Source organism: Leptodactylus fuscus, chromosome 1 (assembly GCF_031893055.1).
Source record: "Leptodactylus fuscus isolate aLepFus1 chromosome 1, aLepFus1.hap2, whole genome shotgun sequence".
In the NCBI taxonomy this organism is placed as follows: Eukaryota; Metazoa; Chordata; class Amphibia; order Anura; family Leptodactylidae; genus Leptodactylus; species Leptodactylus fuscus.
The window spans coordinates 86,894,711-86,921,858 of NC_134265.1; the positions used below are offsets into that span (position 1 = coordinate 86,894,711).

Here is a 27,148-nt window from a genome sequence, read left to right on the forward strand (position 1 = left end):
GCAGATGGAGGGGGGACATTAAACTAGTGGGCAGATGGAGGGTGACATTAAACTGGGGTCAACTGGAGGAGGATATTAAACCATGGGGGGTAGCTGGAGGACGACATATCTGCCTCTAGTTGCCCCCAGTTTAATGTCCCCTTTCAACTATCCCCACTGTTTAATGTCCCTCTCCAGCTGCCCCATTTTAATGTCCCCTCTAGTTTCCTCCTGTTGCATGAGGAGAGGGACTTAATTCTGTGGGACATTTGGAGGGAAACGTTATAATGTGGGGACATATAATGTACAGGTGACTGTAGGAGGATTATACTTTGTGGGAGCACATGGAAAAATTATTGAGAATGGGCTGAGTCAGCGTAAAAGTGGGTGGAGCACACAGAGCCCTCTAGAACTATTTCAATTTCTCATGTGGCCCAATGGGAAAATTAATTGCCCACCCCTGGCTTGGGCCCATAGCAGCCGCTACGGTGGTAGCTACGATTTTGGATCTTGATTTGGGAAAGCAGCAGCCAAATTCATTCAAGGATGTTGTATCTGTGGAAAACATTACCCAGGACAGACCAGTAAGGTACCACAGAAATGTCCCCCATGACCACTGTCCCCATTCTAGTGACTGCAAATAGACTTCATATCGTATAATAAGCAAATTTCATCCTCTTTGGGCCTCTTATGGCCTTCTGAATGATGTCAGGGAATGCCAGTGTAATGAGGCACAGAAGCAAGTTACGTTTGCGTGACCACTTGGCCGCTGAAGCCCTTCGAGGATAGAGCATAGGAGAGGTGAGTAACACTGTTCACGCTTACTGACCTCCCTAGGCCTCTGATTATTAAACTCTGGAGTCTGAAGAGAACCCTAAAAATGTTGTATTTGGTTAAACCTGAGGAGCACGGTGGTTAAGTGGTTAGCCTTGCAACGCTGCAGTCCTGGGTTTGAATCCTGCCAAGGGCAACATCTTTAAGGAATTTGTATGTTCTCCCCATTTTTGTGTGCGTTTTATCTGGGTACTCTAGCTTCCTCCCACATTTCAAAGACATACTGATAGAGAATGTAGATTAAGAGGCCTATATGGGACACTGACCACAATGTCTGTAAAAGCACTGTGGAATAGGATGGCGCTAAATAAATAAACCTGAAATTTTGGTAAAATTCATAATATGTACTGTTCAGTCAACCCTATGTACCCATGTATGTTACTCTTTGGGACATTATACTGTGTAGAGGAGCCACTATATGAAATTGTATTACAAATCTATTTTTGTCCTCTCGTAGCAGGCATACATCTTCATTTCTGAAGTAACAATAGGCAAAGATGTATAATTATGTGAGAGTTATTTAGCAAAAAGAATAGTTATTCATAAATCCTTAGCCACTGTTCCATGCAGATGCAGGCGTTGTGTCCCCTTTCTGTAAATGTAAGGTTTCTGTCTCCCTGACTTCTACATTGACTGTCAGCACTAATAAGCATATGTAAGCACGCCAGAGAGACAGAGGAGTATCAGTGTTAAAGTTCTGAAAATGGATTTTAACATTCATTTAAGGCTTGCTAAATAAAAACTTAAGCTCCTGTTTTTTTCAGTAAAGGTCTTCAAAAATTCATTCAGAATCTCTATTACAAAACTGTTTAAAATCACTTCTGATATATATCTTAAAAAGTTGAAAGGACAATTCCACTTTAAGTTCTTCATTCAAAAGGAATTGATACATCTTAGAAACAAAGCCCTGTTTTAGAAGTTCTCTGCTATGTTTTTGCATTCTAAATGAAGTCTTAATTTATCTATTACTTATTATTGTTCCTCAAATTGTGTTGTAAATGGATATATATATAAAAAAAAAATCTATCAAAGAGTTCTGCCCATCTTGTAATATTTGAGAGACCAATTTTATGCAATTTTTTTTTTACCAAAATCCTTTAGTTTAAACTAAAAACGTCCAGTAAATGCAAACTAACCAATGATAGATGAAACCCAAAGAAACATTAATATTGCAAATATTACCTTAAAAAGACTCCCATAGCCTTTGTGAAAAGTTTTTATACAGTTGCATGGTGGAATATTCAATTTGCCCCTTTCCTGTATATAGAAAACAGTGCAAACAGTTCACTATTCAGAAAATGCAAGAATTTGTTAGGCATCTACAAGTGGTCTACAAGATCCGGCAAGCATTTACAACAGATCATCAAACAGCCTCTTCACAAAAAAGTATGGATATTCATTAGTTCCATTTATTTTTGTTCATTGACAATTAACTATTTTTGCCTTTTTTAGACATAAAAAACTGTTCTACGACAGATATTTATTTTTTGTTTCCTTTTTTATAGCAGTATGATTTTCCATACTATAAAAAAGTATCTCAATGCAAACCTGTGAGACATATGCCAAAAGGATGCCCCTCTGCCACATAGGAGCTCACTGTACAGCAGTGGTTCCCCACCGCTGACTTGGAAGCCACATGTAGCTCTCAACCATCAGTTATGTGGCTTGTCCTTGCTTATTCAGTGGTGATATACACAATGGAAGTATACCCTATTTTCTATATAACGTTTTTTTCTATGTGTTTAATGTGTCGTTCCTTCATTTTTAGTTGAATGTGGCTCACAAGGTACAAAAAGTTAGGAAACACCGCAGTACAGTATACATTTTATCTCCAGACTTAGACTGGCAACTGTACGGCCAAGCATGATTTGAATGCAGCCAATGTGATACTTCCTATTAGGAAACTTTTGGCAGCTGTCTCATACTAAGCAAACAGCTCAGTTACATATTTAGTCATCTCATGAAGAATTAAAATAACCTTACAGCATCTGTAAACAGCATTGCATAGTTTTATAGAAAAGTAGAAATCAAATATTTATAAAAGATGAAAACACATAACTCTGTAGAGAGTTTCTTCATTATCGAAAACACAAAAAAGCACTAAAAAAAGAAAAAAAAATCAAGAACAAAACTCCGAGTGTTCAAAGTGGTGTAGGGTTTCTCTCTGGCTGCTGGTGATACGTTATTATACAGACTTGCACAGGTCATCTCTGTGGTGGTGCACTTTGAGCTCTACTTGATGGTGAAGAAGTCAATCGAGCCTGAAGCCAGGTTATGTAATCCTCTAATGGCATCTGCACTAGATGTTCTCTTACAAACTGCAAAGCAAAGAATAATAAGGAGAATAAAATGTGTCATGGAGAAGTATACAATCTCTTTGTTTAAAAGGCAATTCTTTTTGAACGTCTCTACAATGGATTAAAGTGTATATTTAATATTTACACTTACGCACTCTCTTATTAAAGGCGTTGTTCCACAATTAAATATTCACTTAGTCTTATGAACCAGAACAATTTTTCATTTCGATTTTTCAAAACAAAGTTTGGATGCCTAGATATTGTGCTATCACTTACTTGTTAATGTACAAATACAACAGATTGTATTTAACCATTTATACCAATTTTTTCTTTCCTTTTTGGGCTTCAAATGTTTTTTTTTTTTTCTCTCCTGCAATTTCATTACTATTAAAAATGTACCTGCCTAAATCTCCTATCTCTTTTTTTTTGTCAAAATGGGTTAGGGTAGTGCAGAATTCATGCTCTTTTTAGACACCGTTTTAAAGCATGTAGTCAAAATTCATTCTGAATTTAGTATCCATAATCGCTCCCTTCAAATTTGCTAAATCCTCTCTTAATTGATAATCAGGGTCATTAAATGTTTTTTTTTTTTTTTTTTTTTTGGCGGGGGGGGGGGGGGGGCAATATGTTGTACTGAGATTCTGGATTTGTTTCATATCTTGAAATATTCAAATCAAAATATTTATTCATTCATTCTATCAAGCATTGGGAATGAATATTATGATAATCAATTAAAAGATCATCCAAGTACACAATGACTGAAACATTTTGTTAACTTCTTTAACCTTCTGTTTGTCCCACGTGCTTTCACAAATAAACAGAGCTTGCTCTCTCCAGGGTTTGCTGCAACATAAAAGCCTTTATTGACCAAGTTTTGGCCATGAAACTTGGACTGGATGTCGGTTGGATTTACTGCTCTTTTCTTGGTAAGCAGTGAAGAGGTCACAGAAATCAATATCATTGTCCTGGAAAACACACTTTAACCACTTTAGGACCAGGCCATTTTCTCTATTTCAGGACAGGACACATTTTTGGTACTAAGTGCTAATAAAAAAATAATAAAAAAGCTGTAATCTGTACGTATGTAGGTGACACAATGTTGTGTTGCCAGGGATGGGGCTAGAATCTGTCGTGTGGGCACTGTATATACAATTTTTTTTACTTTATTTTTTTTTCTTATTTCTCTTACATCTCGGGCTGATAAATTAGCTGCAGTTACAGAAGAAATACAGCTAAGCTACACTGCTGTGAGGATCTGGGTCTTCTCAGATCTAGACGCAGCAACTACTGTTCCCAGGCCACAGCATATCAAATGACCACCAGTCCAAAGGAAAATCACATCATGGCCACTCCCATAGTGGTTTACACTGTGATTGAGAAGACAAGGATGGTAATAAACAGTCCCTAACTTCTCTATGGGAGGTTCTGCTGTTGTAAAAGTTAACTCCCTGGTAATGCAGCTGCACAGTCACTTGCAGCAGCTTGTATCTGCAAGGAGGTACACGTATGTCGTTGCAGAGATAGATGCTGATCTTGTTTTTTAGATGTTAGTCAATATTAAAGGGGCTCTATCATTGGGAAATGTCATTTTTAGCTAGTAAGCACATATTGCATAACCTTTAGAAAGGCTATTCCACACCTACCTTTTGTATGTAAATTGCCTCAGTAGTTTTTGAATGAGCCCCTTTTTATTCATATGCTAATTAGCCTTCTCCGCGCACTCCGGAAGTGTCTGTGTGCACTGTCTGCTATTCGTTATGTGTGTGAGAGAAGGGAGATTAGTAGTTTAAATATGTTTCAAATATGTTTAGTTACGTTTCTTTGCGAGTTAACAGACCACTTGATGTACAGTATCCATGTTCACCTAAATAGACACAGTTGTTGTAGTAGTTTATTCTTGCCCTGACCAGCTTACCACTGGAATTTCTTTCTATACATGACTTATATAACAACAATGCACATAAAAATACTGAATTACAAGAAATTGATTTATAGTGAGCTACAATATACTACCTGCCGTTATATTTGCTTTAATATGCAAATCCCTAAAAAATGTACAACCTCATTTTCAAGTACCCCTGAGTATCCCTACTATGCAGCTGATTTTTACAATGATTTTTTTTTCATTGTCCCCATCTGTCCATGTGAGTGGTAATATTAAATAGCACTTCAGAGTCGGTTGAGAAACTATGGGAATAAAAAGATAAAAAGTGCCGTTGAATGATACAGCAACTCAACTTGTGTCTCGGATTTTCTTAGCAATTCTCAAAGTTCTACTAAAGGTAAACTTCATTGGCATTATAGCTACTGTCTGCTCACTTTCACACAGGTGCCTCAAAGACTGATTGGTCTTAGTGGTCATGTGATGCTGAGGACTTACTGTATGGTATCCAGGCACCAGCATGCAACCAAATGGACACCAGCAACAGACAATGGAGCACCGAGGACAGGTGAACATATTTTATTTTCACCTCCACAAGCCTCCTGTTGCCACAAATATTCAAACAATGGTTACACAGTTTCCATGGCTAAGCTGCTGCATGCAAGCACAATGTCATACATTGGATAGAGTGAAGTAAAACACACCATCACTGGACTTTGGAGCAGTGGAAACCTGTTCTGAGCAATGATGAATCATTCGTCTCTATCTAGTATTCTGATGGTTGAGTCTGGATTAGGAGAATGTGAGGAGAATGTTACCAGTCTCTCTGCACTGCTCCAATACTAAACTTTGGTAGGGAAGAATAATGCTATGGGGTTATTTTTGAGGGAAGGGACATCTTAATACTTTGATACATACCCAGATATTTGGCCTGGTGGTCATTGGAATTAACTATAAAGAAGAGTGTGAGCCAGGTCCTCTTGTCCAACATCAGTGGCTGTCCTCACAAATACTCTTTTGGATAAATAGTCTACAATTCTCGCATACACGCTCAAATCTTATTTTAGCAGCAGGGGACAGAGGACTCCATATGCAAACCTATGAATTTAGACTTGGGATGTCATAAAAGCTCCTGTTGGTATAATATGTAGGAGTCCCAATACTTGCAATACACTCCACATAGTGTATCCGGTAGTCATAGAAAAGTACAGATTTCTTTCCATTAACTTTGAGATCTGACTGAATATTTGCCTATTCTTTCAGTCTTTCTTATGAAGTGGAGATAATAATAATAATAAATTTTATTTATATAGCGCCAACATATTCCGCAGCGCTGTACAATTTGTAGGGTACAAATACAGACAGAAAGATACAATACAAAGAAAGTAATTTCACACAATGGAACTGAGGGCCCTGCTCACAAGAGCTTACAATCTATGAGGTAGAGGGGGTGACACAAAAGGTGGCAATTATAGTATATTAGCAATTATAGTATCTTAAATGAACACAGTAGTTTACCCCATCCAAGTAAACTATAAGTAAATAAGAGGGTTATCATACCATACTGTTTAGAATAAGAATATTACATAAATCTGTGTGTGAGAAACATATCCATATTTACTCATTTAGCTGTTTACCTACTGTCTTTAATTAAAGACGTGTCAATGTGAGGAAAATATTTTAATAGGTTTTGGAATACTGTTTAACTAAGATGGATCTGAATATAAATATGAGGTATGAATCAGGCTTTTATGGCCGCTTCATGGTGCAACTTATAATTAAACTGTAAATAACTAAAGACTATGTGAGCTTAAAGGATCATTTCCCTACAATAGGATCCCATGCTAGCCCAAATGATGTGCTATATGCTAACACTGATAGAGGAAAGGGAGAGTATCCCTTTTTGACCTAGGAAAAATATTTGAATAGTCAAAATGAAAATTAAAAACATAATTCATTTGGAAATTTTTCTAATTAAAAAATATTGATTGCGAATAATATGTCAAAACAGTTTTATTTTTTGCACTATGAGGATTTATACCCTCAAAGCTTTTTTCACACAAAAGGGGACTGTAAAAAAAACCAACACAATTTTCATGTTTTTGATGTTTTATTTCCAGGTGTTTTTTGCTTTTAGAGAACTCTTTGGCAAATCACCTGAGAAAAAATACAATACGTAGCGCTCGTTGCAATTTGATAAAAATAACAAACAAAAAAAAATGGATTCCACGCAGAGAGGTGCAAGTCATACTTTTATATTTCCTATGCCTTTGAAATCCACTTTTAACTATAACAACCCCCCCCCCCCCAACAAAAAAACAAACAAACAAAAAAAAGAAACTGTCTCCAAGTTGCTAATAATGCTGTAGTTGCCAAGGAACAATGAGAGCTCCACTTCATACTTAAACTCTACACTTTGCTGAACTTTAAGGACTCAGGGTGGGTCACGGGTAGTCATACCTTGACTTGGGTACCAAAAGACCTTTTCTGCCTCTAATCAGAATTAATCTTACACATTTTTTGTTTTTAATTTTTTTATATGTAAGGTTTCAGCAGCCATGTTGAAGAAGTTATCCATGGGTTTCTGAAAGTTGGGCAACAGAAGGACATAGTATACAGATGTCCTCCATCATCCATCAATTTAACCCAAGAAATTAAGCTGTTACCCTACTGGCTGAGCCACAGGCACTATAAGTACATTGTATGCTTCAAATATGGATTTTAGAAATAGAAATAGTTTTGTATTTAACATACAGGTACAGGGAAAGAAAGAACCTGGTATAAGAAAAAAATACCCATAAAAATTATTTGTTCACCTATTCAATCCCAGACTCATTTCCTAATGGAAAAATTAATAAAATAAGGGTGAGTTCACACTGAGTATACGCCAGCGTATTCTGAACATAAAACTCGTTCAGAATCAGGGCGTATAAAGCAGTTCCCATTCATTTCTATGGGAGCCGGCATACGAACGCTCCCCATAGAAATGAATGGGCTGCTTTTTTCACTACGAGCGCTCCCATTGAAGTGAATGGAAAGTGTTCGTGTGTACTCCTATAAATAAATTAAAATATAATAAAATTAAAATGAAGCAATAGTTTATTTTATTTAACCAGTAACAATCTGGGGTCTAGTATTTTCATATTATGACTACATGTAGCCAAGCCCATTAAAAAGTCACTCCCGTTTTTGCCACAACCTGCCATTCACCTTGCAAAGCGTTTTCAGAAACCCAGGAAAACTCTTTAAAGTTAAGGCCCCATAGGACGTCCTGCAGCAAAAAAAGTGCTGCAGGACAAACCGCAGCGGCAACGCATCTTTAAACAGAAAGTTTGCAGAGTTTTCCTCCACAGACTTTCTGTTACAATTATACCTACGGGAAAACTGCCAGCATTTCTGTAGGTATAATTGAAATGCTGAGATTTCCAAAACCATGCTGGTGTCGGAAACCACGGAGTGTCCCCTGAACGAAGGCAGGCGTGCCAAAACGGGTCGGGTGGGAGCCGGCGCTTACACCTGTGTCCTCTACTCTCCCTTTACCTGTGTATACTATTATGGGTAAGGCATTACATCTTATGTATTAAAGGGGTTGTCCCATCACAAGGATCCTATCTATACTGCTTGTTAATGTGGATGTAAGACTTTTCCTAAATACACTGCTTCAGCAAAACTGCTTTGTTTGTCCAATATCTTACCTTATTCAATTCATTGTGGCCACAGCCCTGACTTAGCTGCTCAAAAGTCAAGTGATGTGTCTGCTGCTCTCAGGGGGGAGGGAGGAGGGGCTAAGTGCAGGGAGCGAGCCTGTGTATCTAGCTATTCCTGTGTCTACACCACGTGACCTAGCTTCCTGCTATCAGATAGGGGAGAGGAGCTGCTTTAATTTCTTCTGTTCTCCCAGTTATCAGGCTAGCTAATTCAATTGTGTTCATTATGGCAGAGACAGGCAGTCTCTGTATGTAGCACAGAATGGAGTTGCTGCTGCCTGTACTTCATAGTCCAATATGGGTGGGTGGAGCTACATGCGGATTTGGGGGTGGAGCTAAACGGCAGGTTGCATGTGAAACCCCGCCCACCAAATGGTGCAAGAAACCAGAAAGAAAGAAGATTTTACAGCAGTAAAGACTGATGAGTATGTGACGTGGGAATACCCCTTTAACTTTGATGATTTGTAGGACTTTATGTATACATGCATACTTACCCTTTGGCATGGTTATTGTGCAACTGTGCTAGTACAATTCCTTGTATATGTATATTTCATGTCGTTTATGGACTATAGTATGGTGCCATATGTATACTACTTTACTAAGAGTTGAATCCCCATGCTATATACTTATGAGAAACGATTCGGGATGTATAATCCCAAAAAGGTTTGAAGTATTCAACATATACAAAAAGTATTATAAAATAACATACTTTATTATTGACAAAATTCCATTAATAAAAAGTTATATAACATATAAAGACAACACACAGAACACCAATAATTCAAAAGAAATGGACAGCCCACAAATACGGGTGTAACACTGTCAGACCACTGAAATGTAAATACATAATGACACTGAGATACTACTTGTTACCCACATGACTGTATGGGCACATATACATATCTAGATGTGCATCATCTCCCGCCTGAGGTATATGAGTATTTTCAAAATCAGGAAGGAAAGAGAAATATGCTATCAAAAAAATATATATACCACAGAGTAAGGGAGACCCAGTATAATCATATAAAGTGAATGCTACATATGTCCAGCCATACCCATAGGTGGCATGCCTGAATAAACCCAAGTAGAAAAATGTAAAGAGTCAATACTCAATATAGGTTGGCAGAAAGCCCAACAGACATGCCTATAGGGAAAACATGGATCCCTTACCCATATTAAAGTGATCTGCAGGAGCCCGTGGCTGTGGGGAGTCCTAACCCAACGCGCATTTCGGCCGTGTGACCGGCTGTGCCGACTCCATTATCGTGTATGAGTACTGCATCCTCCTTTTCCCTTTTGTATGAGATTTTACTTATTGTTCATTAATAAATATTACTATTTCTAACTGAATTCGTGTCATAGTATCAGTGACATTTATGCTGAGTGTCTGATGTACTCTTGTATGGTTGTTTCTGTCTCTGGAGTGTCTGCACAGCGGTTTTTACTGCAAAGTGGGCATGAGATTCGCTAGAATCCCATACACTTTGTCCTGACAGTAATCGCGGCGTTTCCGTCCCATGGGGCCCCGGCCTAAGGCTGATGCCCTTACATTGTGGCAGCGCAGCTTTTTTGTTGCAAATTTTGTTGCGATTTTTTTTTTTAAGCCAAAGCCAGGAGTGGACTGAACAAAAGGTAGAAGTATAAGAGCCTCCTCTATATTTCTCGTTCCTCTAGTAGGCATTCTTGACTTGGCTCAAAAAAATGCAATGTGGAGTCTCAGCCTAAGGGGGTTATCTATAAGTATACTGCACATTTAATGACTAATTCTTAGGATAAGTCATCAATAGCATTTCAGCAGGGATCTGACTACTGTCCTCTCTGTTTCCATAGTGTACAATATGTAACACAGTTCCATACAAACTGTAGCAGCTAGGAAAGATATTGAATCCCCTCTCAGTCCCATTGATCTGAATTGGACTGAGCTTCCAGTGACTTCCTCAGCCGCTACACTGTGTACCGAGCTTTGCTAGTTGTGGTACAGTGTGGCACTGCAAATAGCTGATCAAAAGGGATGATCAGATTGTATTGATCACCTATCCTAAACATAGATCAAGAGTAGCATTCTTGTGAACAACCCCTTTAACAGCCAATCTGTCACCATGTAAACAAAGCTGTTCAGTTCTTTTATGACCTTGTTTGGAGGGAGAAGGTGCCGATTTGATTGACGTGAGAAGGCACTTATAGAATATAAGGTTTTCAAAGTGCACAAAAGGTGAATGTTTTTTACTTCTGTATGTCATTTTATATTCCAGACTCATTAAAGAAATTTTATTCTGCTGTCATTCACAGCGGTTCATCTTGGGAAAAGAATGACGGGTTAGTGAGTGACATGATAAATACTTCAGCTCTGGGTATATAAGAATAACTCCAGTTTTCTACCAGGGGAAGGTGATAGTGGCCAAGTTAGTAATGGATGAGCTCACCGTACCACCTGGTCCTATCTTGTCAGTGATGGAGAAGAAGACTTAGTGCTGACTGACAGCAAGGGAAACAATTCTAAAAAGCTGCACAGAAAGTCACAATATGTCCTCCCCTGCCGCTTCCTGCATTAGTACTTTCTGCCTGAGGCAGCTCAATCACTGTACGTCATAGCAGGAATACAGTACTTGTGATGGCCCATCTTGGCAGCGGCATACTACAGGGGATTCCAATATAAAAATGGAGACAGATTATCATCATAATCTATGCAAATATCAAGAAAAGGTTTCCAATATAATAATGTGAAGAAATGAGAAAATATCTTCAGTGTATTCAACAGTTCTTCAGAATCATAGGTGAAAGACTTTCAAAAATATCTATATATTTACCAGTAGTTGAAATAGAAAATGCTCACGCAAGTATTGGCATAGTTTTTGTCCAACGTCCAAATCCACACAATGCTGACTGTACTATTACATTTCTGAACCAGCTACAAAATGGGCTACTGAGTCCTTTCTTTTCTCTTTATCTATTATAACAGGTTTATTTACATACACTTCGTAGTGATCATATAGGCTTATTTAATTATGTCAGGTGTCATGTATGTTTTAGGGTCCATTCACACGAAGGAAAATGCTGAGGAATTTGGTGTGGAATTTCAGCGCTGAAAAAAGCGCCTCCCATTGACTTCAATGGGTTCCTTTTTCAGCGCTGAAATTCCAAACCAAATTCCTCACCATTTTCCTCCGTGTGAATAAACCCTTAAGGTGAATTTTCACGAGCCAACTCGGACTTAGGGTTATATATGACCATACCATCCTTCCATAAAACTGCTTTTACAAGAATTGTAACTAGTGATGGTGGATACAAAACAGCAGTAAGTACATTTTCTTCATCCACTCAGAAACTAAAGGTTAGCAGACATTTCATTATTGTTAATTAAAGGTACATTATTAGTTTATTCTATGGCGCCTATCAGCATTTATATATAGCTTCTCGATGTGAACACAGGGTTACCTAGATAATAGTGAAATACTGATATTATCAGTAATGAATGTAGTAAAATAACAGCAAAATGAACACTCTGGCCCAGATTTACTTTGTGGTTATGATTAGATGCTGGTGTAAACGTGGCACATCTCTGCCGCAATATGGCTAAAAATGTGTATTTTTTAATAAAATGTTTCAAATGTTAGACATGTGGATGAGGATTCTCATAAAAAGGGGCCATGGCTTAAATGAACCAGAATAAGCTACAAATGCACCAAAATTGTAGTATATAATTCTTACTCAAGGTGAGCCAACTAAGACGTTGCATAAACTTAGACTAGATAGTATAAACCAAAGCCAGATTTGTCATTCAGGATCAGCGACTGTGATAAAACTGGCACAGATTACTTTAAGCAAATTTTAAAGCAAATTCTTTACAGGTCTTGTAATACATGGAGATAATTATAATCTGGACACTGCACAGAAATAATAGAAAGGGATAACATGAAGTCTCACCTCTATAGCCACACTTATGTGAGGACAACACAATTCCCAAGTACGAAGTCCATTCAGAACCTTAAGGAAAGAGCTGGGCCGTATTCTGATGAACTGTTTTTCTTCTAACTTTTCCAGCTTCTCTAAAATCTTGTGTATGTTCTGGTTGTTCTTTAGAGTAGATGGGATCCTTGAAAGCAGCATTATAAACCTGAAATCATAAAGTAACATTTATATGAAAAGTTACTAGAAAAGCTGTATTCAATTTGATATTTCCTAGAAATGGCAATGGCAAAGATGCTTCTCAAACTGAGGCAAGCTTCACTAGCGAGGTGCAGATTCCTGTCAGTGACAGCTTTGGTACAAGGCAGGCACTCTAAAGCAGAAACTGCACTGATAACACCAGACTTGTATTATCAGTGTAGTCTCTATGATAAGAAAGGCTGAAGGGCCTGTGATGACATCATCAACACCAAGAACACACTGGTCCTTGATCTGGGAGTAGTTCAATGTGAGGCCTAGCAGTTCAGCCTGTCCCTGAATGCTGTAATCTGGAAGCTGAGACATCATAGATTGGTACTTGAAGTTGGAGGCAGAGCCATCATACTTTGGTACTCCCTTATCTCATTTCCCTCTCTTGTGGGGATCCTCCTGATAGTGTGGGAAGTCTGGAACTGGGGAATGTTTTGCTCCAAGTTTGGAATTTTTTTTTTTTTTTTAATTTTTTTTAGGAGGAGAATGCTGCTGCCAATGGGCTAGAGGTGGAAAGGTGGAGACTTTACCTGCCATTAGGAAAGGTGAAGGTTGGGGAGTAGTGCCAGTGCTACTGTGGTCTTTGGTGCTTCTGCTTCAGTATTTTGTTCTGCACTGTTGTATTTGGTTGCCATTACTGAGATGTGATGCTGTACTGTGCCGTTTGGCACATTTGGAGAAGTATTTTGTCTTTTTTTGGCTCTTCTGGGAGGTATATTCTGTGGCATGTAGTTACTACTGGGGAGGGTATTAATTATTATTGTATAGTAGAATTGCATTTCTTTGGCACTCATGGTAGCATTTCTTTGCTAGTAAGCCCCCAGCATCGCAACAGATTGACTCGTAAGGCCCAGGTAAAAAATACTGCAGCAGTAGTGGCTGCCATAGGGATTGGGACTTTGGGGGGGCCCAGGCCCTATTTACTTACTGATCCCCGTTCCTGCTTATTGTCTTCTCCGCTTCCCCTTCTGCCCTTCAGGGGACTCAGTGTGTCTCACATCACGTCGCTGGGGCCTCCTGGAGGGAAGGAGGGAATGCGGAGGAGGCTGTGAGCAGGAACAAGGATTTGTAAGTAAGGCTGTGGGCCTGTAGCAAGAGTATTTCATGCATGAACCCAAACAAATACTGCTATCATTATACTCTTCAGACCCCAGAGTATAATGATCAGAAGCCCAGAGGAGGTGAGCAAACATAAAAACTAGTGTTACTCACCTCTGGCTTGAGTCAATGCAGTCTTCGGCCCTTGCAGTGATGTCACAGACATCACATGGGTCAGGCCGCTGTTGCAACTAATAATGACACCGGTGTAACCCACGTCTGTGATGTTACTGAAGAGGGCTGTGGCGGAGCCCAGGATAGGTAAGAGCCACTGGTTTTTATTTTTACCACTTCCCCTGGACCACCCAATATTATATTCTGGGGTCTGAAAAGACCCCAGAGTATAATAATAGTTTGTGGGTGGTGTATGGGTTCTGCCATTGGGGCCACATGTGGCACTATACTGTGTGTAGGGGTCACTCTGAGACATTATACTGTATGGAGGCTGCTATGAAACATTATAATGTGTGTAGGGGCCATTATAGGACACAATATTATGTGGAGGGGCCACTGTGACAGGAGATTGGAATAATGGGAAGCTTGTCTGGACATATTATTGATAAGGCTAAATGCATCTAAACATTTGAAAAACAATAACTAGTGCTATTATTCCATATAGGAAAGACAGTCATGTCTTATTTACATTCACTGAAAGAGGCAGTCATAGCTAGAGAGTTGAGGGCCCTCCCTTGCTCTATTAGCAGGTAAGAGCCCATATGAAAAAACAATAAAAATACATTAAAAAAAAAATATAAAAAACAGAAATGAAATTCCAAAAAATGATTGCCATAAATCAGAAATCTAACGAAAGGTTCTCACATGTTTAAACATATTTATCTGTTATAATGAAAGACGTAACTTTCCCATTTGGAATCTTGTAAGAAAAATGCTCCTGTACTTGGATATTGCTATTACATTCTTTTTATGCCCTCTAGTGTTCTTTTGATCCCCTTATCAGAGTACAAGCATGCTGAACAAGCACATCCAGAGGTTCAGTCTCACAGTCCCAGATCCCTTTGTACACAAGATCTGTAACCATTCAGATCCATTAATCCACTGACAAGCAAAGAATAATCTGCTTCTAATGTGCCAGGTCTTTTGGGCTGGTCTGTACTGTAGTAGAAATAACATGTACTTGAGGATCTGGACAGTGAAACGTGGCTACTGGACATGTGTGACCACCAGCACTGGACACATTAGGGGGACATTCTAAGAAAAGAGCTTGTTATGGCTGTTTTTTCCTTTGTTTCTAAGAGGTTTCCCACAAATGTAAAATGACTTGCATATCAGTGGGTGCCCAACTGCTCATATATAATGTGCACCCTCTGCTGGCGAAGGGGCTATGAAGCCTGGCATTGGTCATGTATGATACAACATAAAAGTATAATAATCACAGAACACCACCTTTAATCAGAAACTATCCAAATCTTCCATATTTGTAAAAGAGCGTCATGATCCGTTTACTTTTTACATTTCTTGCCACTTGTTTCATAGTGACCGTGCAAAATATTTTCAGGAAAGGATTCTCTAAGTGATGTATAATTCTTCCCATAATATTATATTCCCAGTCTGGAGAAGAATCAGGCTGTAGCAGGGGCTGTCGAAGCCAGAACCATATGAGATGGTAGGGAATTCTATGTTTGTGGAGATACTGAGTAGTAGCATACCGGGAAAGCAGCTAGGTAGTTGAGGATTTACTTTTGTTCTGTAATGTACAGTATATGTCTATGCAAAGAGAATAAAGGTTCTTTTGGCCAGTTTTGAAGTATATACACTACTAGAGGGAGGACCCGGCTTCGCACGGGTATATTACATGTTATGTTTGTGTAGTGGCCTCATAAGAATTGTCCAGTTTTGCACTGGTGTATTTTATATGTGGTTTGTGTGTATGTCCATAAGCGTCATGTGATTATGTGTATCTCATTTTGGATATCAGTGAAAAACCTGTGATCAGTTGTTATGGATACCTGGAGTAAAGCTGTATCTAATCCTTCCCCAATGCAGTACTGTGTTTAGACGCAAGTATCTAATCCTTGTTGGTGTGGTACTGTGTACAGATGTGTGTATCTAATCCTCCGGTAAATGAAACTGTGTGCAGAAGTGCATATCTAATCTTACAGCATGTGGTACTATGTGCAGACGCGTGTATCTAATCCTCTGGCGTGTGGTACTGTGTGCAGACAGGTGTACCTAATCCCTGGCGTGAGGTACTGTGTGCAGATGAGCGTATCTAATCCTCCCCCATGTGGTACTGTGTGCTGAGATGCGTATCTAATTATCTGGCATGTGGTACTGTGTGCAGAGGCATGTATCTAATCCTCCAAAGTGTGGTACTGTATTCAGACGCATGTATCTAATCCTCCCCTGTGTGGTATTGTGTGAAGAGGCGCGTATCTAATCCTTTGGCGTGTGGAACTGTGTGTAGACGCGCGTATCTAATCCTACAGCATGTGGTACTGTGTGCAGATGTGTGTATCTAATCTTATGGTGTGTGGAACTGTGTGCAGACGTGCGTATCTAATCCTCTGGAGTGTGGAACTGTATGTAGATGTGTGTATCTAATCCTACGGCATGTGGTACTCTGTGCAGACGTGTGTATCTAATCCTATGGCGTGTACAACTGTGTGAAGACACGTGTATCTAATCCTCCCCTGTGTGGTATTGTGTGAAGAGGTGCGTATCTAATCCTATGGCGTGTGGAACAGTGTGTAGACGCGCGTATCCAATCCCCCGGCATGTGGTACTGTGTGCAGATGCACGTATCTAATCCTATGGCATGTGGTACTGTGTGTAGATGCACGTATCTAATCCTCCCCCGTGTGGTACTGTGTGCAGACGCGCGTATCTAATCCTCCCCCGTGTGGACCGTGTGTATTGCAGTTGGAATATGAGTGAAAGACTTGCAGGTTTGTATTGGCTAAGGGGGGGGGGGCACTGTGTTTGGAATGCTGTATCTCAGCAACGGTGCGTCCGAGCGAGTTGGAGTCTCGTCTTAAACCTTCCCGGATACCTGAAGTATCTCCGTACCAAATTTGGTGAAGATCGGTCCAGTCGTTTGGTTCGCATTAGAGCACAGACAGACAGACAGACAGACAGACAGAAATTCATTTTTATAATATAGGGAGATGTATATACAATGATGTGCCAGTCATCTTGACCAAGAGATACCAATCCTAGGAGCTAAAATGATCCCCCCATGTTGTCACAATATAGATAGATACTTCAATCGCTCACTCTTGGTTTTTGTTATCAGCAGTGGGGTAGCTAAGGTCTTGCGGGACCCTGAGCAATCCGGGCCCCCTACCTCATCTCTACAGCGAATTCTTGATAGTGATGGTTACGGGTGCTAAGGAGTTTAATCAATCTTAGTGTGGTGAGAGCAATCTGTGGATCTCCTTGGCTTATAGGCCAGATGGAAGCTGCAATCTCAATACTGATACCAGGGCTTATGGGCCATCTAAGGCTCCTGGAACCCTTCTGCGCCCCTGGTTATCAGCCACTATCAGAGGATAGTGTATATACATATATGCATCAATTGCTCACTGTTGTTCTCTGTTATTAGACAAATGTATTCAAGTACATATGTTTGTAATGTGTGTCAGCATACAGGAGAGGATGGGTTCACACCAGCGCCCGGTCTCCGCTTTGCAGTTTTTCGTTTTCTGCCTGAGAAACTGGACAAGAGACAAAACCAGCAGTCAGTTTTCAAACCCATTCATTTGAATGGGTTTGCAAAGTGTCTGCTCCTGAGCACCTTCTGGTCTGTGTGGCAAAACCATTTTTTTTAACCAGACACAAAGTCAGACATGCAGAACTTTGTGTCTGTTTAAAAAAAAAAAATGGTTTCGCCGCAGAGACCAGAAGACGCTCACAGGTGCTCAAAGGTGGACACTGACTGCTGGGTTTCCGTCTCCTGTCCAGGTTCTGGGGCAGAAGACAGAAACCCACAAAGCAGAGAACGGGCACTGGTGTGAACCCGCCCTGAAAAGTTTAGACAAAATGTTCTAGCCATTACTGCAGTTATATACCACATGCATTTCTTCAGTAAAAAAGCTCCATGCAAAACCAGCCTACATGACATTGCTATAACTCATGGACACAGAATAGAGTACTTAAAATCTTCATAAGCTTTCATCCAGCTTTGGAAAAGCATGTTTTCTCCCCAAAATGGAGACAAGTTTTGTTTTTTAACACAAAACAATCTAAAAGCTATAAACAGGCCTACAGAGATGGGAGCCAGTTCTGTGCTGATGGCTACAGTATCTGTGCACTATTTACTTTTCTAATTGAAGGGCGTAGGTACGGTACATGATGCCAGTAAATGTTTCTTGACTTACCAGTTCCTAGTGTCTGTGTAATCCTTTTCTTCCTTTACATGGTGATAAGCATTTCGCATTTTCTCCAGATCTTGACGGAAGTTAGTAATTGTATTTAGGGATTGATATTTTTGGGTGTTCAATTCTTGACGTCTCCTATCAAAGAAGTGAATGGTGTTACAGAAGATGGGACAGATACAAAACACACTGGAGGCACATAGACTAGACAAGCCAGTGTTCTAGAGCATTTTTGGCATATGGCAGCTTGTGACAAAAAACGTGGCACTTTCTCTTTTTCTGAATCGTTTGCCACTTTTTAGAAAAGCGAGTGGAGCAGGGTAGAGATCAAGGCAGATTGGGGTAAGGACACCTCGGGACCAAATGACTTACTGTAACTTATGACAAAAAAAAGGTGAGCAGTACCTAAAATGTACTCCAGGCCCCGACTGGCAATGGCATAGATTTCAATTTTGGTGCATGGTATCTCACAGTATGAGCCAGAATTATTAAAATATCATATCATACCAGTGTGGTAATAAATTAAGAAAATGTTAGTTTTAATAACAGGGGTACAGTTTAATCCCCCACCAGTTGCATGAGTGGAGCACAGTACAATAATAAGCAGCATACAGCATCTCAACCAGTCTGTGTGTCCATACAATAAACTGAGTCGATTATTTTAACTACCCATGTAACGCATTGGATGGATCTGATTACGCCTAGGCACATAGGGAGGCCAGCCAGGATCCTTTGGGTCCCTCTTCTCAATGTTTCTGCTGGACCCAAATCACCAGTCATCTTCTTGCTTAATAAAGACTGCTATGTGAATATGTAGCCCTGGCTCACAATGCTAAGAAGGCCTAGTTTAGGGCAAGAACTATTCATCATATTACTAACAGCACCGAGGACATGAACAGTCCAAAGGAATGACTAGGCAGCAAATTGCTACTTAAAAGAATATGTGTGGAACAGTGGAACAGTTCTAGCAATTTGTGAGTGGAGTGAGGTCATTTTTTCATGCACCTGCACAGTGGCCCCCAGAATGTATTCTACTGCAGGGCCCTTATTCACCCCAGTCCGAGATGGATAAATTCCCCACAAGGTGAAAATAACAGGTATCAATGTGAGTCACATACTGTGAAGTAACAATAGTCACTTCTTCACTATATGCTTGCACTTGCCTTTCCATTGCCTCCACCTTATCATGTATGTAGATATTTGCTTCATCAGCCACGTCAAAGAACGTCTCTCTCATCTCAGACGAGAGATTGCTTTTCTCCTTTATGAAGAGGTTTGTAGGAGACAAATGAGGTGCAGGAGAACTGTCATGATAAAACATCAGATTCATACATGATTCATTTTTCTTGATAATGCTGTAAAGTACAGTATACTGAACTGTAGTTCATGCACTATATTAGACTTCCTCCATTATGAATCAATAATAATAATTCATCTAAAATTGGCAGGCTCTGTTATTTTAATGCCTAGAAGGTTAAAGCTGAGGCCCCACGTTGTGGAAACACAGGTTTTTTTTGTTGCAGATTTTGCTATGTTTTTTTGAGCCAAAGCCAAAAATGGCTGCAAAAGGAATGGGAAATATATAGGTAGTTCTTATTCTTCTCTCTTCTGCTCAATCTACTCCTGGCTTTGGTTAAAAAAACAACAAAACAGCAAATATAATAAGGTGCAGGTTTCCTGATAAATGTGGTGCATCCTCTACCACGCTGTGCTTGTAGCTGGTGTACATTTTCCCCATCATTTACATCTCCCCTCTGCTTTCGTCACTCACCCCATTTTTGACGAAGTGGTGAATGTGGTGCAGAAGTAAAACAACGTTGCAATTTTTCGCACAAAAAATTTGTGACACTTTATGCGTTATAAGCTAAAAAACTTATTAGACATATCCATAGTGTTTAATCTACTTGTTGTCTTTGCTTTGAGATAGGAGGCCTGTTTGTATATGGGCTGGGTGCTGTTTTAACTTTTCCCAACATGGGTCTTTAAATTTGGCATTTGCTCTGAAGCAGAGTGAATCCTATAACCTCCTATCCACTGAAGAGACCTGACAGTAATGCCTGCGATCACAGTTGTATTGTAGACTATGGTACATGTGATCTAATGATTGCAGGTTTCATCTTACCAGGACATGTAACTACAGAAAAAAAATGTTATTTAAACAAAAAATTTTTTTTAAAGGTAATTCAAATCACTCCCTTCTTTCCTTAGATAACAAAAAAATTAAATATACAAAAACATAAATAAATTAGGCATCCCCACATCTGAAAATCTCCAAACTACAAATACTGTATATAAAAATATTTTCCCCATACAGTGAACACTGTATCAGGGAAAAAAATCTAAATAGCTAAACTGCCATTTTTTTCACTTCCCAAATTTTTTTTTTAATGAAAAGTTATCAAGACATTAGACATTTCTCACAATGGTATAAATGATAACATAACAAAAACTATATCAGTTTGATATCGCCACAGTATATAGATTACATTACAGAGTGAGTGCTGTAATAACTAGCAATAACAATATGGCATTAATGCTGGGAGGGGGGGGCATATGATGAAAATGTCGCAGTTTGACTTTTTACTGTCCCTGGAAATTGGAAGCGATTCTAGTGGATCCCAACTGCACATTGCAGAAAAATACATGTCCACAAATCCATATGTTGCGGTTTTGGAAATCGCACCATGTCAAATATACCTTTGTAAATGCCGGTGGATTTCCTATAGGTATAATAGAAGCAGAAAACTTTTGCTGAATTTCTGTGAAAAGCGCTGCAGAAAAAAACAGGATGTGTTTCCGTCGCAGTTTTTACCTACAGGGCTTTCTTGCTGCAGCCCACTATATACAGCCTGAGCCTAAAGCAATTTTCTTGTAATTCCACTTCATTCTGAATTTTTTTCCTGTTTCCCACTAAATTGTAAAACAGGAAAAATATGAAAACACAACTAAAGGCAAAAAAGTTTTAGATGATAATCCAAAAAAAAAAAAATCAAAAATATAGAACATGGACAATGGAATCATCATACGTAAAAAAAATGATTTATTTGAAAATATTAAAAACATTGATACAACACAGTGCAGAGACATCAACATATACATATAAGGGGACCAATGTTACCTGTCAAAGAACATACGTGGTAGTTGAAAAAATGTAAATATGTAACAAAAATACAATCCAGCAATGGAGTATGGTGCTATCTACCACGTATGTTCTTTGACAGGTAGCATTGGTCCCCTTATATGTATATGTTGATGTTTCTGCACTGTGTTGTATCAATGTTTTTTAATATTTTCAAATAAATCATTTTTTTACGTATGACGATTCCATTGTCCATGTTCCACTAAATTGTAAGGAATTACAACCATTCTGAAGTTCAATTTGTCCAGGAAAAATTAAAACCCCCTACAGCTCTGTGAATGAAAAAAAAAAAAGTAATAGCTTTTGGAGGGCGGTAAGTAAAAAACAACTCAAAAAAAGTTAAATGCGACAGGAAACAGTTAAAGGGAGTCTTCATCTACGAGATACCCTTACAACTGAACCAGTTGAAAGGTGCCTTAATCATGCTTGACTAGCACAGAGGCAACAACTGGTTGTGGCTGTGACTACTTTTGACATTAAAGTGCCGTGGCCATGACCACAAGTACATATTAATTCTGTTGTTACCGAGGCTAATACTGTCTACTGTGTCAATTCCAACCTTTTAGGTCTCTGTGTGATGCTTTTGCTGCTCCCTTGGTCATCCTTAATCATCGTCTCTCTGTCCGGAGATGGAGATTCCTCGCTGTAAGAAAAAACCTGACCTTTTAACATATTATCCATTAATCATTTAGTAACAGAAGTTGGTCTAATATGATAAAGGTGCTTGCTTTCCATTAATAGCTGATTTATAAGAAGAAATCCACATTTTATCAGGGACATAATTTGTGGGGTTGCAGAGGGTACACTCTCACCTAGGCCCAAAAGACTTGGAGGAGCCTGGAAGCAATACCATAGGGACTGCAGTAGTCACAGCAAGGAGGTTGCACAAGTCACCCACCACAATAAGCTTGATTAAATTTCTTTAATCTCCTTTCTGATTTCTTTCAATGGCTACCAATTTGTACATTGTATATTTGTCACCCAGTCAGAAAGAAAATTAACCTTTTAATGCCAAAAGGCGCCGTTGGTCATGGAAGAATCCTGAAGGGGGCTGTCGCACAAAAAGGGGTGAAAATGCAGTATGAGGTGCATAGCAAAGATTGGAAACTGCTCTTAATGACAGTCAGGGCCCAGATTGAGAAGGAAAGGGAAACATAAAGCTGCTAAAGGTACAAGATGGGACATAAGGATGTGAGGGTTGTGAGGAAAAGTTGTTTAGGAAGGCCACAATGATTTAGTTATTCATGGAGTAAAGTCATTTGTTACCCTTTTAACACAATATACATACATATATCAATATAAAAAATATAGACAAAAAATAGCTGGCACTGTCCTCCTCCAATATAGTTCATTAAATTCAGGGGAAACAGTTGGATTTTCTATCCCATGTGGGATGGTACTCTCCCTAATAAACAGTCTTTTATAATAATTCATCCACCCTCTGCTGGAGGTGATCGGCAAAGGCAATTGCTTCAAAGAGAAGTGGCGACCATAATGGAAACGCAGGCACTAGGTCCTTTAGGTTCAAATGACCGCGATGATTTGAGCTCTTTTTATAATGAAAATCAGTATCCCATAAAGCCTGGTTTACATCTGCGTTCGGTCTTCTGTTCTGGGAGTCCGCATGGGGACCCCCAAAATGGAATACCGAATGCAATGACAAGCAGTGAGCTTATGAAAAGACACGGACCCCATAGACTATAAAGGGGTCCATGTGCTCTCCACGCAGTGTCCGCACGAGTCATGCGGAGAGAAAAGTAGTTCATGAAGTACTAGTTTATACGTTTGGTATTCTATTCGGGGAGTCTCCGTGCGGACTCCCCAAACAGAATACCAAATGCAGATTTGAACCAGGCCTAAGCCTTAGAATATTGCAATAAGAGAATGGATTGTTACTTTGTAGACTCCTAATGTTTTGAAATTTTGTTACAATTTGTTGAAATATTTATACAAATAAAGTTGTTGTGTATAAATAGAGGAGTGTGTCAAGATGGAGGCTTTTAGGAAGTGTGATAACACACAAAACAGCCGTTGCCTGTTTGTTCTCCCCTCATCTCACGATGTTTCCATGCTGAAAGTTATTACAGATAATATATGTGACTTTGTAAATACATTGCATTACCTACCTTGTACATAACATGTACTAGGATGAATTCACAATTTATACCACTGATCTGTCTGACCCTAAATTCAGATATATTTAGATTTTTAATCGCAGTATGTATACATACCCTTATGCACGTTATATACTGTATACTGTAAAGGCTTGAAAGTGAACAAATGTGTGAGAAACTGTGTTTAAGAGAACATCAATTATGTTTTTTCTAATACAGTCTGCATTTTACCTTTTTGAATAGGTCTTCCACTCATTTTCTTCATCTAACTCCTTGGTCACATTTTCTGCAATCATCTGCAGTAAAGTCTGCATATCTGAAAAGCAATATTTCACAGGCACATAAACATCCATGTTAAATAGATTACAGAAAAAAAATAAAAGACTTTATACCTGTAATGTCATAAATGACATTGTCATCATAATTTTTTTTTTTTTTGAGGAGTCTTCAGTAGTTGATAACTTTTTTAAATGGCTAACTAAAAATGATGATATATTGTGAGCTTTCGGAATTACTATAAAGGTCCCTTCATCAGGCTAGTATAAAACAATATCTGAAGGCAAGCACATTTATACAGGAATAGTGTGTTAGATGCACAATTGATGGAAAGCAGTAGATGCAAATAAACAGTTCAAAAAAACATATATATCAGTTCACAGGAAGGGTCACTGAGTTTATGGTTCCTTTGATCAGTGACGTGGTGTCTGCTTGTTGTAAAACGTCATAAAACCCTGAGACTGGTTTAACCCCCTTTGGAGTGTGTTGAAGGTCATCCTGAGTTTATATTCCCATATCCTTCTGTGTTTTCTGCTTTTGAAATTTCATAGAAGGATATGGGAATATAAACTAATGATGACCTTCAACACACTCCAAAGGGGGTTAAACCAGTCACAGGGTTTTATGACGTTTTAAAAACAACTAGACACCACGCAGGGGTGAACCTGCTGCTTTCGCCGCCCGAGGCGAAGTACAGAAAGCCGCCGCCCCCCCGCCGGGAGGAGGGGGCAGATCGGGGCGTGGCGACTCGAAGGGGGTGGGGCTTAGCGCCGTTCGCCAGCAGAGAGCAGGCCCGGAGACTGCCTGCGCTCTGCCTGAGCGTGAGGGGAGGCTGCCGGAGCAGCGCTGCTCCAGTGGCCTCCCCAAACCACCGCTCCGTGCTAAGCCAGTCCAGGACAGCTTGTCCTGGACTGGCTTAGGTTAGCAAAAATGCCGCCCTCCCTGAGGCCCTGGCATAGCGCCGCCTGAAGCGCTCGCTTCAGGTCGCCTCATGGGAGGTGCGGCACTGACACCACGTGACTGATCAAAGGAACCATAAACTCAGTGAACCTTCCTGTAAAGTGATATACATATATTTTTTAACTGTTTATTTGAATGTACTGCTTTCCATCAATTGGGCATTTAACACTCTATTCCTGTATAAATGTGCTTGCCTTCAGATATTGTTTTATACTAGCCATGAAGGGACCTTTTTAGTAGTCCCGAAAGCTCGCAATATGTCATAATTTAGTTAGCTATTTAAAAAAGGTATCAACTACTGAAGACTTATATTTCATATCCACTGGCTAACACAGTACAAAGATATTTTTCCTTATACATAATGTCATCATAACTATTAGTACCTATTTATCGCAAAGAATACAATAAGTTACTCTCTCTTACGCTAGGTTCACACTAGGCAGTCCGCTAAATTAGTGGTAAAACACCAAGTCCAACAGTCCCCATTGACTATAACGGGGTCCGTTGGGAGTCCTTCATTTTAAAACTGAAACTGGAAGAAGGAAAAAGTACAGGACTTTTTCATCTGTTGATTTTCAGGCGGATATTGCGACGAACGGAGACTCCAGTGCAAGTGTGAACGTAGCCTGAGACATCTGACCATGTTAATTTGTATTTACAGTAGTTTACTATATGAAAGGCTATCTACAACCAAAACTTCTATTTTAGAGACGTTTTTATGCTTTTACCAAATTCCAATAGGATTATTTTGTTTTTTCCTCAGAGTATTTTTGTGCCACGACACAGCCACTGTGTCCACATGATCAGAAAACAGACTATGGCTGTAATACACAGCTTTAATGATCTGATAGGAGAAACCTCTGAAGAGCATAAAGGAAGGTCCAAAAAAACTCCTAAAAGATAATTGCCTGTTATATGGAAGAATGTAAAGTAATCATTATCATGTAAGGGTGCATGCACACTGAGTAACGCCGGGCGTGTATGAGAGCCGTACACGCCGGCATTACAGCAGACTGCCGAACACTTCCCATTCACTTCAATGGGAGCGCTCGTAACAGCGGCGTTTACGAGCGCTCCCATTGAAGTGAATGGGAAGTGTTCGGCAGCTCTGCTGTAACACCGGCGTGTACGGCTCTCATACACGCCCGGCGTTACGTAGTGTGCATGCACCCTTAGTATACAAAATAACAGCAAAAGTAAGAAAAGGTAGTAAACAACATAAACCAACACTTACCCAAGGGGCAAACACCAAAACAATCCTAGTTATTCATGCTCTAACACAGGGGTCCTCAAACTGCGGCCCACGGGCCACATGCGGCCCGCCAAGCACTTCTGTCTGGCCCCGCCGACAATGCCGGCAGGCGTGCATTTATAATGAAGGTCCTGGGGAGCTCGGGCCAGGCCATGGAGCGCACTTCACTTTACCTATTGGAGGGCACCGCTCCTGATGTCTGTGCGACCTGCTCTGCCTCCGGCCCACTGTTTAAAAAGTTTGAGGACCCCTGCTCTAACATATCCTAAGGCAACAATACTTACATTCAGACAGGGGTTCTTCATCCTCTTTGCTCAGTTTGCCTGCGTTATGGAGGGAACTATTGACAGTAGATTCCAAGTCATCCCCACCTTCTTGAGGTAAATCTGAGGATGTTGTGGCTCCAGTTACTACATCATCAGAGCCTGGAAGTAGGGAAGAAACACTACCCATAGTTGGGGTATGCACTGATGAAAGTCCACTATAGCGTGAGATGCTGAGAAAGGACAACTTCCGAGCTCTTAAGTGGCTGCGGAGAAGAATTTTTTGACTTTGCTTTTTATTCTGAAAAAAAGGAAATACAAAGAAATAAATGGTATTAGAAAAATGCACAAGTTATGATTAAATCAATGGCTTATCTCTACAAGACCATATCTCTTCTCAAGACAGCCAGTTAAGCATTGCTGGTATGTCTCCTTAGGGGGCAGTCACACTACAGTTTGGATGTCCATTATGATAAGGTCTGTTAAAAAATAAAAATGGACATCTATCATTTTGTTAATATGAACGTTAATATTGTCCGTTTTTTTTTTTTAAACTGATCCTTTTATACCGTTCGTTTTTTTGGAGTTATTTTTTTTTTGTTTTGCTTACTGAGCATGCATAGGAAAAAACTGACAGTATAACTGATGACCTTCCATGACATCCATCATACGTCCATTAGCCATAGACAATAACGTAATAAAATAAGAAACACAAAACACAAATCAACAGGGAATTGGTGACGGTCAGTATTATTATTATTCATTTATTTAGTTTCCCCGGACAACCTCTTTGTCTCCTGTTCCATTTGCCATCTCCAACAACAGTACAAACCCGCTGTACACAAAGTCACCCTGTGT

At 39.6% G+C, this 27,148-nt stretch overlaps 2 protein-coding genes across 2 annotated transcripts in view; both read right to left on the reverse strand.

Moving 5' to 3' along the window:
• Positions 1-2,648: 2,648 nt before the first annotated feature.
• Positions 2,649-18,423, reverse strand: CCDC60 (coiled-coil domain containing 60). The gene is made up of 3 exons (XM_075273965.1): positions 18,290-18,423; positions 12,624-12,813; positions 2,649-3,131 (listed from the first exon to the last, which is right to left on the reverse strand). The coding sequence occupies exons 1-3, from the start codon at positions 18,346-18,348 to the stop codon at positions 3,018-3,020; spliced, it is 363 nt and encodes a 120-aa protein (XP_075130066.1). The 5' UTR covers positions 18,349-18,423; the 3' UTR covers positions 2,649-3,017.
• A 908-nt stretch (positions 18,424-19,331) lies between these two features.
• The window catches only part of LOC142189567 (coiled-coil domain-containing protein 60-like), a 160,302-nt gene continuing 152,485 nt past the window's right edge, over positions 19,332-27,148 (reverse strand). Inside the window, exons 8-11 of the mRNA XM_075262178.1 lie at positions 26,312-26,591; positions 23,771-23,855; positions 21,985-22,068; positions 19,332-19,590 (exon numbers count right to left, since the gene is read on the reverse strand). Coding sequence (XP_075118279.1) covers positions 19,332-19,590; positions 21,985-22,068; positions 23,771-23,855; positions 26,312-26,591 — 708 coding nt within the window. The remainder of the gene's footprint in view (positions 19,591-21,984; positions 22,069-23,770; positions 23,856-26,311; positions 26,592-27,148) is intronic.

Excerpts from the sequence above, each read along its gene's own strand:
- CCDC60 (XM_075273965.1), bottom strand. The coding sequence starts at position 18,348 with ATGCGAAATGCTTATCACCATGTAAAGGAAGAAAAGGATTACACAGAC. Across the intron at positions 12,814-18,289 it reads TACACAGACACTAGGAACTG|GTTTATAATGCTGCTTTCAA; the intron begins GTAAGTCAAGAA and ends TTATGATTTCAG. Across the intron at positions 3,132-12,623 it reads ACATAAGTGTGGCTATAGAG|TTTGTAAGAGAACATCTAGT; the intron begins GTGAGACTTCAT and ends TTTGCTTTGCAG.